At 48.9% G+C, this 12,353-nt stretch overlaps 1 protein-coding gene across 4 annotated transcripts in view; it reads right to left on the bottom strand.

The window, feature by feature from the left end:
• Window positions 1-12,353, bottom strand: part of SAMD11 (sterile alpha motif domain containing 11) — a 123,716-nt gene that overhangs the window by 52,501 nt on the left and 58,862 nt on the right. For all 4 annotated transcript variants that reach the window (XM_069874681.1, XM_069874682.1, XM_069874683.1 and 1 more), the window contains one exon: window positions 5,186-5,310. In XM_069874681.1, coding sequence (XP_069730782.1) covers window positions 5,186-5,310 — 125 coding nt within the window. The remainder of the gene's footprint in view (window positions 1-5,185; window positions 5,311-12,353) is intronic.

Consider the following 12,353-nt stretch of genomic DNA (forward strand, 5'->3'; position numbering starts at 1 on the left):
GCTTTGCTACTGTGCCTTTGTCAAGCAGCCCTAGCTTTGCTCATCCTTGTGTGTGTGTGTGTGTCTCTCTCTCTCAATTAAGATTAAAAGCGCCTTGTGCCATCATCCGCTCTCAAGGTAAGCCCCTCTAGTGCCAGCGCTGCACCCTGGCTGCTGCCTCGCCTTTATCTGATCCATTTGGAAACGACTTTTATATTCTCATTAGGCTCATCGCCTGCCCTCCCCTCCCACACGCGCGCTCCCCCTGAGGCATCCGAGCATCCTTGCTCTACCTTTGCAGATGTTGCTAAGCCTCTTACTGAATCTCACCAACGCAGGCTGCCTCTGTGTGTTCCTAAGGAAGCACAGACCCCATCAGACATACTTTTTCTTTCTCCCTCCGTTTGGCATATTATATCCCCATCGTGACTGCAATTTAATTAGCACCAAGGAAAGCATTCTCTAGCATTTTCCATTGCAGAGCACCACGAGAAAAATCAAGATTACAGTGTCAAGAGAGGAGAGAGCACTCACATCTCCTAGGTTAACTGCCCTGGGAGCTCTGGGCATCATCAAAGCCCATTTTTCCAGGTAGACTCTACATATGCTCCCCCAAGTGCAGCCCTGTAGGACTGTCAGAATTTCAGTGAAGTAGCTCACCTCTCTTCTCTGTGAACGGAACATCTCTGCCCAAGAGCCAGCCTCACCTCTCAGCAACCGCGTTAGCTCGCTCCAGGTTTAAAAGAGAGAAAAAAAGAAGTCCAACACTGGCCAGAGAAGTAGGAGGAGATTAAATGTAGCAGCTGGATATAAACCCTGTGTAGACGTAACCTAGACTTCAAAAGAGCAGCTGGATATCATTTTGATCAGTGAAGAGCAACAGAGTTGGCAGAGAGGTGAGTGCCCTTCCTTTACACTACATTCTCTGATCCTCCACAAGAATCTACTGCTCTTTCCATCCGTCTTGGAGACAACGAACACTTGCAAACTTGCAATGTACACCAGTCATTTGGTGACTAGACATTATCCAAACACATCCTTGACCTGCGGGCTGGAGCACCTCCCGTAAGAGGACAGGTTGAGAGAGTTGGGGTTGTTCAGCTTGGAGAAGAGAAGGCTGCAGGGAGACCTTAGAGCAGCTTCCAGTACTGAAACGGGCTACGGGAAAGCTGGGGAGGGACTTTATACAAGGGTCTGTAGTGATAGCACAAGGGAAAATGTCTTTGAATTGGAAAGGGGAAGATTTAGATTAGACATTAGAAAGAAATTCTTCATTATGTGGGTGGGGAGGCCCTGGAACAGGTTGCCCAGAGAAGCAGTGGTGGCTGCCCCATCCCTGGAGGTGTTCCAGGCCAGGTTGGATGGGGCTCAGAGCGAAATGATCCAGTGGGAGGTGTCCCTGCCCAGGGCAGGGGGGCTGGAACTGGATGGGCTTTAAGGTCCTTTCCAACCCAAACCATTCTATGATTCTACAGCAACCAGTGCTCTCTCTTCAGCAAGAGCCTCCGCTCCCAGTCACAAAGAGAGGCAGAGAGAACAGAATTGGCAGAATTTTTCTGTTCTTCAAAGTCTGAGGGCACAATACTGCCAACAGTCACCTCAGATGGGAAGGAAAGAAGAACGGTGCGAGAGGGTGCGGATGGGTGAAAGCCTAAACCAGCGAGATGGCTTTCCTCAGCCAGTGAAGAACTCAGAGTTACAAACAGGGCAGCTCTTCCCGAAAGCCAGGACCCCCTGGGACCTGAGGAAATCCAAGCGCATCAGCAGTAATTGTAATAAATCTGTAGTGCAGCAGAGCAGGCCCAACACATGCAAGTTTGCTCCACGATTAAGAGATCTCTGTAATACCTCCCGGTCCCCAGCGGGCCCAGAGGAACAAGATACAGCTAATATGCATCAAACACATCAGAATATCTCAATCATTACCGCAGCTGATGGTGGCTTCTAAGCCAATCGATAGGGCAATTAGATTTTATCAGCACACGCCTCTCGGCCACCTACTCCTGCTGTCGCTGCAAAAGCCTCAGCTACCCCTGCCAGCGCAACGTCTCCAGGTGTCCGACTGGAAAGCACTGGCTGGAGGAGATTCTTGCTTTTTTTGGTAGCCTTTCGCTGTTGGTATTCTTTATTTCCTTTAAGTTTCAGTATGAGGGGACACTTCAAAGCTGAGTTAAGCTGTCGGCTGCTCTTATCTAGACGTTGTGCTTCAGTACACACAGTAGCAGGGGAACGCCACTCCTACCCTCTCCCCAAATCCTTCACAAGCCAAATCTCTAGAAGGAGGCTATAATCCACATCTACTCCACGCCGCTGCAGTGGAACAACACACAGATCCAGCAGAGAAGTTTGGGAGGACAAGACAGGAGACTGAGCTCTGTTGTTCAGTCATCGTTTGCTTTATGATCTTGGGCAAATTTGCCCTTCTTTGCTGGGCTGACTCACACGCCCCCTCATCTCACCTACCTCCCAGAACTCACAAAAGCCCCAGAATTAACTCTGCACCGCTATCTTCTGTTACCTTCAGCCCCTTTCTGCATTTCAAAGGCCATTAAAGATCCAGTAATACTTCTGATTTTCCTGTCCATGTTGTTTGAAACTACTGCACTGCCTCTAATCCTGGTTTCATTATAAATCATGGAACTCCCTCACAGAATTAATTGTAAACCAACCAACCTTGCCAACTTCAACCCTCTTCTTAACCCCACGGGCCCCGCAATAAGCAAATCTCTTCCATTTGTGCTACCCTTGTTCTTAATCCTCTGCTTAGCCTTAGCCATATCCAAGAAGCCACACGCACTTCTGAATCCTGTTTTAGCTGGGTGCGCTCACCCCTCCTCCTGTAGAATCTGCAGCTGGAGTTGCAGAGCAGCTTTCGGAGCATTCTGCCTCTCCAGGCTGGGACTTTATGCCCGATTTCAAACCAGAAATGCTACATCAGCAACGGAAAACATTTTCGCAGCGGATTCCAACTTACTTTAGGAGCACTGCAGCTCACAGTCACGAGTGATGTGGGAGTTTTAAAATGTATCGGCATTAAGACCATTTTTTCAGCACTGTCCATCTCCGAACGCCTGTTTGAGGGCAAGATTCTCATAAGCCAAATACACAGTATTGTTCTCAAAGGCATCCAATGCAAACAGCAAACAACTGGAGGCATGTTTCATTTTCCCTTATTGTTGTAACTAAGTGGTTTGAACAACAGACTAACTCAACACTGTCTTAAAATTATATACGCAGTGATTATTTCTACCATTCTCCCCTTCCACTCCTGCCAATACAAACAAACAGAACTGAGACATAAACCCAGTAGTCGTCACCAGCTACAAATTCCTGTCCAATCTGTCTGTTCCCTTCACTTCCATGTCCTGGAGATGGTGACATAGGTACCAGTTTAGCACATCCCCCAGAGTCAGGGCTGGCAGGTTCTACATGGACTTTGGCAAATGACAAACCAAGCACATGGAGCAAGGTGGCTCCAGACAGGGGGGAAAAAACAGAGTTAAACTGTTCCCTTTAGATACCTGATCTCCCCACCATCCATCCCCCACCTACTCTTTTGCTGGTCAGCTCTTATTAGAGGCACCAAATCTACCATGTCCTGAAAAGCTCTGTCACTTGCTGGGTGGCTTCTTGAGTAAATGAGCACTCACCTTTTTCATTGCTTAGACTTCCACTGAGGTCAGAGCCAAACACCCCTGTCCTCGCTGCTACAACACATGTGTAGTGCCTGTTGTTTTATACTTCTTGTTTCATAGAATCATAGAATAACCAGGTTGGAAGAGACCCACCGGATCATCGAGTCCAACCATTCCTATCAAACACTAAACCATGCCCCTTAGCACCTCGTCCACCCGTGCATTAAAGAACCTGAAACGTGAATTCTGATAAATAAGAGTAAGGACCTGATCTTTTCTACCACTTGACACTTAGGGGAATGAAAAGTACCCTTTGCATTTCTGGATCTTAAAGAAATTCAGCAACATTGATCAAGCCCAGCAGTTTCTCAGTAAAGCAAGCAATACTATAGAAGTTATTTAACATACAGAGTTGACTGAGATCTATAGACTCAAGCAAGGTCACAGAGAAAAACGTAACTGGCCACTTTGACTCTTAGAGCTGTGTGGGAAAAGGGGCTGCAGAGATCAGTTAATGAAGAGAATATGGAGACTCAGCTGTGAAAGCAAGGGCTGGGAGCTGCCTGTGGTGGCTTTACAGAATATCACAAAGCCCCCAGTTCAACACAACACATACATGGGACCAAACACTTCACTGCAAGAGCAGTCACACCAGTACAGATTTCACTGTGAGCAGGAGGAACTTTTCCTCCAAGCCTCAGGCAAACAGCAAACCAGGTACCCGTCACGTTACTGAACACCCTCCGAAGACATTCCCAAAGCGCATCAGATGTGGTGTTCCCTTCAGATCCAGGCTTAAGTCACACAGTCACCAGAAAGACATAGAAGAAAACACAAACAAATCCACAAACTCACAGATCTTCAGGAAAGGCCTACGTTAACACACACAGAGAGATCCAATTCAGATTTGGAAGGACGGGGATCACCCAACATGAAAACCAGCATTACTCCCAGTTTTTCCACAACTGTTACTTATAATCAAAAGCAAATCACAGATTCTGCAAACAACAAGCAGATGTCTAGCTTATTGCCAAAGCCTCATCGCCCCGTGCTCCCTCGCTGCCATCCACGGTGCAGGATCCAAGAGGAGCAGTTCTGGTTTCACCATGTTAAGTTGAAACCAGGTGAACTTCCCAAAAAAAGCCAGGTAGCCCTATAAAAAACACACACACACCCTCACAAAGGAGTTGGCAGGTGCAGAGGCAGCACAGGGAACCTCTGATTAATGAAATTACAAATCAAACCACGCTCTCTGCAAGGCCTTTCTGCTTCACTGGACACGAACCCTGGGGACATTTCACTTCTCTGCTGGCGCAAGCTCCTTTGCCAGTAGTTTAATACAGACCACTAGATTTGAGAATAACACAGGGCTGAGATCTCAAAATGACTTTAACATCACCATGAAATCCTTTCCGTGTTAATCTTTAGCCAGAATATTAAAAGCCTTCACACGGCTCACTCCAAAGAGAAACGCAGACAGCCACAGAAGAAAACGAGAAACGAGGGAGCGAAAAAGAGAAAGGGGAGAAGTCAACAAACCCAAACCAGCAGGACCTGCTCCATCTGCTTACCTGCTGCTCCTAAGCCGACGTCGATGCTGTTTCTCTTGAATTCGCAGCGGCTCTGGGTCTCTGGCATAACGAGCTGACGGCTCTGATGCAGGTTGGAGATGATAGTGGAAAGGTCGTTATCACGGCTGCAACAGAGCAGAAAAGCGCCAAGTTAAGGAAATCCTATTTGCCACCACGTAATTGATTTTTGTGTGTATGAGCATATACGAGTACGCACGCAAGATTCTTTTGTTTGGCCCTGACACAGCTGTATTTCAAGCAAGGTTCTCCCCCTCCTCCTCAGGCTCCTAGGGAACCTCCTCTCATTTTGGGGAGCGCAGACGGAGTGCACTGCACTTCCCAGATTGCTCTCTCATTTCCCATCAAGGACTCTACAGCTGCCAGAGCTCCTCATTTCAGTTTTGCCAGATATAACTTGCGTGGGCCAGAACTTACATCTCAGATGGAAAAACTGAAAGTGTAGGAATTGGCAGATCTGTTCCAGTATTAATAGGAAACTTGAACTGAAATAACTGATAGTTTTCTATCGGTTGTCACCCTGCTATTCCTAAAAAAAACCTAAGTTTTTCCATTGCATCACCCTTGGAACACGAGATGACTTTATTTACTTGAATAATAGTTTTTCTTTTTAGAAAGAACCCCACCACGAACCCAGACATCAGGATTACTCAGAGCTGAGGGTACAGATTTATTTACAAAACTCATTTTCGGCTCTTCACTCTAACAGATCCTGAAACAATGCCCTTTTCCTTCTGGGGCAAGAGAATGCCTTAGAGCAGTCCAGCATTATTTTGCCTGTTATCCTTCCACCAGATTGCTGCTAAGTAGGCTTGTTTAGTCCCCTTTTTTTCCCTTCTATGGAGAGGGAGAACACAAACACAAAAAGACAGTCATTGTAGCAGATCCTGCAGCTCAGCTGGCAAATGCTTTTGCTTGCATATAGCTAACCACTCACAAAGTATTTCTGAGTAAATGCTCTACAAACACTGAAGAGAAAGAACAAGCTAAAATGTATACATGATACTAAATGGAAATGCTGGGATGTCTCCCCCTTGTTTGTTCGCAGTATATAGAATCATAGAATGGCTTGGTTGGAAAAGACTTCTGAGATCGTTGAATCCAACCGTGCCTGTTCACTACTAAACCAGATCCCTGAGCACCTCACCTGCCCATCTTTTCAACGCATCCAGGAATGGAGATCCAAGCTCCTCCCTGGGCAACCATTCCAGTGCCTGAGAAGCCTTTCCATGAAGAAATTTTTCCTGATGTCCAGTCTGAACCTGCCTTGGTGCAACTTGAGGCCATTCCGCCTTGTCCTATCACCTGCCACTTGGGAGAAGAGACCAGCACCCAGCTCACTACAACCTCCTTTCAGGCAGTTGTATACAGAGATAAGGTCTTCCCTCAGCCTCTTTTCCTCCAGGCTAAACAGCTCCAGATCCTTTCGCCATCGCAGCGCGAGGAGCTTGCCCCAAGCTACATGTGGCTATTTCAGTTCCTCTCCTCTTTCTGAACGGAAGGTGACAGGCAGAAGAACCAGAGATACTTACAAAAAAATTATACGTATTACAAATCTTGCCCTTCCCTCCCACATCCACAGCTCCCTCCCACCCTCTACTCACATGCCAAGTGCACCCACTCTGTGCTGCTGGGACACCCAGCACATGACCACCAACCCACTGGTGCAGAGCGGAGTGTCCTCACCTGGGACCAGCAGAGCAGCACGGAGGGTGCATTATCTGCAGAATTACCTAGCGATGATCTCTCTTTAAATATCCCCCCTCTCATCCCCCCTACCACCCCCCACCCCCTGTCCCCCCACCTGCGGGCTCTCAGCACCAGGAGCGGATCTGCTCGGATGCTCCCAAGTGCCCAGCCCTAGCGCAGAAGCAGGGGCTAATCTGCCGTCTAGCTCCCTGCTAATCAGATAAGTTTATGACAGAAAGTCTTTAGACAGAGGTACTTTCAGCGGGCGTCTGGCTCCAGATTTTCACAAGATGCAGCAGACAAAAACAGCCTCTTGGTTCAGCAGCCGCTGTCGTGTTCCCTGCTGCTCCCCCCCCACTGCCCCCACCTCCAGGCTCAGCAACCAGAGAGGATGCTCGGATCTCAAAGCCTTTGAGCACCCGTTGCATCTTCCTCCACTAAACCAGTTCAGATTCCTCCTTATGCAAGCAGAAGGCTCATTACTTAAGCAAGCCCACAGGTGAGTGGGAAGCCCATTTCTCCTGTGCCAAGCAGTTTTGGGTCTTATCCTCTTTTAGCTGCCACCTTTAAGATGCATTATGCAAATATTTTGGTGTCTTAAGTCATTTATGGGATTAATGTGAAGTGATTATCAGTTCTTTTTAATCACGCCAATCAATAACTGGATGTCAGGGACAGAGGACAAATGCAGATAAACGCTGCCATCAGCACAAGGAAAGGGCGGAGGAGAGGAGCCAGGAGTGCAGAAGGAGAAAAAGCAGGGAGTAGGGCGAGAAAAATGGGATAATTATATCTTCGCATTTGCAGAGTGTCTTGCATCCCAATTGAGCCCAAAGCTCCTCTGACACGTAAACACGTCAGGAGAGCTACAAGAAGGAATTGTTTTATCCACCACTATATCTCTCTCTCTGGAAAAGAGCACAGCAACTCCTTAACACTGATTCTCAAAAATATAAAGTGTGTAGAACAGTGCGATACATTCACTGCAAACTAAAACCATGAGATCTACAGGGAAGGAAACATCACCACACCAGAATCAATATTTTTATTACCCAGTAATCTTGTGGGTTTAGACCTTCATAGTATGGAAAAGGTGCTTCAGAAAGTTATAACTCCCTGCAGGAGCAGACACCACAGGACCATGGGGCAGCACACAAGAAGCTGAGAAAGTTGGGGTTGTCCAGCCTGGAGAAGAGAAGGCTGCAGAGAGATCTTAGAGCAGCTTCCAGCGCTCATGGGGGCTACGGGAAAGCTGGGGAGGGGCTTTTGATCAGGGAGGGCAGGGATAGGATGGGGGGAATGGTTTTCAGTGGAAAGAGGTGAGGCTTATATGAGATCTTAGGAAGAAATGTTTTCCTGTGAGGGTGGGGAGGCCCTGGCCCAGGTTGCCCAGAGAAGTTGTGGCTGCCCCATCCCTGGGGATGTTCAGAGCCAGGTTGGATGGGGCTTGGAGCCCCTGATCCAGTGGGAGATGTCCCTGACATGGGGCTGGGACAGGTGTCCTTGTCCCTGGGTCAGAACTGGATGGGCTTCGAGGTCCCTTCCAACCCAAACCATTCGACGATTCCTTGAATTCAACCCAGTCTCCCCACACAATTAGACAGGATCCCAGGAAAACAGGACTTTGCTGGAAGACCATTGTAGAAGGTGAACTGAACACCAAGGTGACGTTAAGAGGAAAGGGAAGAAAGGCTAGAGATAAGGCAAACAGTCTGAGACAGCTTTTAACACATCAAACTGTCTCTAGGAGATGCTCCTTTTTCTTCCAGGCTTGTTCTACACCAGGCACAATGGAAGATGGCTTAGAGCTGAGGCTCAGTTGTAGCATGAGAAGAGAGAGTGAATAAGCAGAGCTTCTTATGAAAAGAAGAGATACTATTCTGCGTAGGTGAAGACTGTAAGCATAAATAAATACCGTAAGCCAAGCTGGCCCCAGCAAACCCAGCTGCAATCGGACTCCAGTGACTGCGTGGGCTCCCTGATGAGGGACAGACTCACATAAAGCTCTGCTTAGACCACAGAGAACTTCACAACCGCATTGGATCAACAGAATGAAACGCCAGCTTCAATCCGAGAACTCTGCCACCTCTGCCTCACCCATGACTGCATGAGACAGCAAACAAACACCATTTTACCAGAGACCCTACTGAACCTTCACAGAGCAAAGTCCAACTGACTGCTTTCATCCCAATGCCATTTAATAGACAGTGGAAGCTAAACTTTTAATTGAGTCTCAGTTCTTCAGGGGCTCCCCCTGCCCCTAAATACCTGCGCCACGAAAAGGGGCTCAGCCCAGGACTATCAGCATTCAGAATTCCCCTGCTTTTGCACACTCACAGCACTGCGACTGCACTCCCAACCCTGGAATCACATTGTCCACTGCTGCCTGGCCCAGCAGGAGAACAAAAGACAAAGCACAGGTTCTGGGAGATCTGCTTGGTCCATAGACCAAAAGTTACAAAGTATGAGCTGTAACTCCAGCCTGGCCAAACTCAGTCCTGCCCAGACCCTGGAGGAGAACACCTCAGCCAAACCAGCATCACTGATGCAGCCCTACAGCACGAGGCAGACCAGCACCTACCTCAGCCCTGCCTCATCCATCTCTCACAACAACCCTAGGAACAGCAAGTGAGTTTTTCCACAGAAAAAACCCAAAAAGTCTGAAACATTCAACCAACCGCTTACCTTCTGCTGCTGCAAACTGCACAATGTGCTGCCCTGGGCAGAGCAGCCTGGTTGCCCCACCAGCAATTCTGCAGAACAAGGAGCACCTGCACTCGCTTTGTACCCACACCTGCCCTCACTTAGTGCCCACACCTGGGCAGGGCGGTCCACCCTGGCCCTCTGCCCCGGCTTCAATCAATTCCCTTTGGATACCTGCTCCCCAATTCCTCATTCTTTGCTCACAAGTGTTGGCCCTGGACTATCGTGCCCAATCCAGCACCTCTCAAAGCCAGTGTCCCACAGACCAGGCTACGCAGCTGGCTCTCCATCCCTAGAGCTGAGCCACGTGGAACACAGCCCAAACAAGTGGCACGGAGCAGAAATGAGACCCCATCCCTCAGCCCAGGTCACAGGGTATTCACTGTGTGTTCCACTTGCTCACGATCATAGAATCATGGAATGGTTTGGGTCAGAAGGGACCTTAAAGCCCATCCAGTTCCAACCTCCTGCCATGGGCAGGGACACCTCCCACTGGGCCAGGGCCTCCCCACCCTCGCAGGAAAACATTTCTTCCTGAGATCTCAACTCAATCTCCCCTCTTTCAGCTGAAAACCATTCCCTCTCATCTTATCTCTGCACTCTTTCATCAAGAGCCCCTCCCCGGCTATCCTGGAGCCCCTTTCAGCACTGGAAGCTGCTCTACGGTCTCCAGGGAGCTTCTCTTCTCCAGGCTGGACCACCCCAATTCTCACAGCCTGGCCTCAGGGCTCCAGCAGGCTGAGCCAATGCACAATTCAAGACCCTTCCCTTGGTGCGAATACAGAAGAATTACAGCTTGAGGACATCAGGTCAGGATCCAGAGCCACACGTTTGGGATCCCTCTGTGTAGTAATGCCCAAAGCAGCATCCTCGCTCAAGTCCACATCAGTAACGGCACAGCTCTCGCATGACCACAGTGAGAAGGAGCCTGCACTAAGGGGATTGGAAGGGGCTGCTCCTTCCCTTGTAGAGGGATCCCCCATCTGTGTGCCGAAGCCAATAATCCCACGCAGGCGCTCACTTGCAGCCCCAGCAGGGCAGAGCCACCCCGCGCTTCGCCTTTGTCTCGGAGCCGCTGCTGGGTGCCTGTTAATGCAGGCGCTGCCCCGTCCATGCACCGCCACACGCACACACAATCAGATTAAAGGTCTGAGCCCTTCCAGTAGCATCATATTATATTTAAAATAAAAACCAGATTAGAGAAGGGGGCTTGAGCAAGATACAGATCTCCTGAGAGGTCAAGGAGGAGACAAACAGCCTCCTGGAGGGCTGCAGGTTGCCACGGCAACATTCAGATTGCATGGGGTTTGGTAATTAATGGTTTGGGGACCTGCAGTAATGCAGGTGTGTCGGCAGCAGCAGGGGAATGCGAGGCACGACAGGCTGGGCACCTCCATCCATCGCAGCAAGTCCTGCTCTTGCCGTAAAATGATGGGGAGAAAACAGAGTACTCGCTGTCAGGGATTCCAGGAGGCTCGTGGCTGGTTGGCCGCTGCCAGATTTGCTTTCAAACTGGGAAGTGACTCCCTGTTACTGACAGTCCCGTGAGACCTTTCTTCGATAAACTGGCTCAGGATGATCAAAGTGTTGATCACAAGACATGTTTTTCAGGTTATTTCTTCTATTTTGGTGGGCAAAGCTTTACAAGAGAACTTGCAGCATGACAAGAGTTTTGAGCCTTGAACTTCAATACACACTTAACCACAACCCAGGATGCTCAAATTCGCCCTGTCCTATATCTGAACAGAGAATCTAAACGTGTCTGGTAAAGATTAACTCATGTTGTTGCTTTCAATTCCAGCTGATGTGCTGTTGCTCATTCTCTATTTGAATCCACTGTCCTGTTCTTGCAACATCGTACTGAGCAGCTGCGGGGAGGGATGAAACGTTAAAAGGAAGATACGGATCTCGTGTGGCAAAGGAGTATGCGATGATTGCTGATGAACGAGTGAGATCCCATCTTCACAAAGACACCCTCCTACGAAGAAATAAGGGGAAGGCAGCAGCTTCCCAACAACCCTGTAGATTTCTCTCAAGGCCAACTCTGTAGCTTTGAGGACAGCTGCAGGTGACACAGACCTTGTCATGGATGGAATATGCTTTAATGAGGAGTAAAGCTGCTAAATGCTTGTAATTGTGCTCCACGTAGCACCGGAGAAGTAACCATCCCAACCAAACATGCCATACATCTGCCCTGCCTTTGCCTTGGCCTCTTCTCCATCCAAAAGCACGTCCTAGGCTTCTGCCACCTGCTTTCCATCCAACAGGATTCCCACCCTGCCGCTAGGCTCTGCCTTGGTGCCAAAAGCAACAGCTGGACAAGTGGCTGGATATTATTACGGTTTGGGCCATTTTCAAATCCTAATGAAGAGAGGACGCAGGAGCAACAGAACCATTTACCAGGAATGCAGGAAAGCTGCGATAAGGGGATTGTCTGAGCCACAGGCAACAGAGGAGCTCACCGGGGCACCACAACTCAGGCCCCGCAGGCTGCAAGCAGCTACCACAAAGCTTTAAAGGCCAAGTCCAAACAGCTCCTTTATCTGGATGTAGCATGAAATGAAAGCTGCTCTCTGACAAAACACCCACCTGGCCTTGGAAGGTATTTCTGCAAGCATCGTACACTTGTCCTGTTCCACTGGCCACAAGAGAAGATTTCAGGGGAGGGCAGCACAGGAGGCAGGTGCTGCAGGTTCCGTGCCAGGGCTGGGAAACAACAAAATCTTCCTTATCCTAAAACCTCACCCCCAAACCCAAT

This window comes from Phaenicophaeus curvirostris, chromosome 22, assembly GCF_032191515.1.
Source record: "Phaenicophaeus curvirostris isolate KB17595 chromosome 22, BPBGC_Pcur_1.0, whole genome shotgun sequence".
NCBI lineage: Eukaryota > Metazoa > Chordata > Aves > Cuculiformes > Cuculidae > Phaenicophaeus > Phaenicophaeus curvirostris.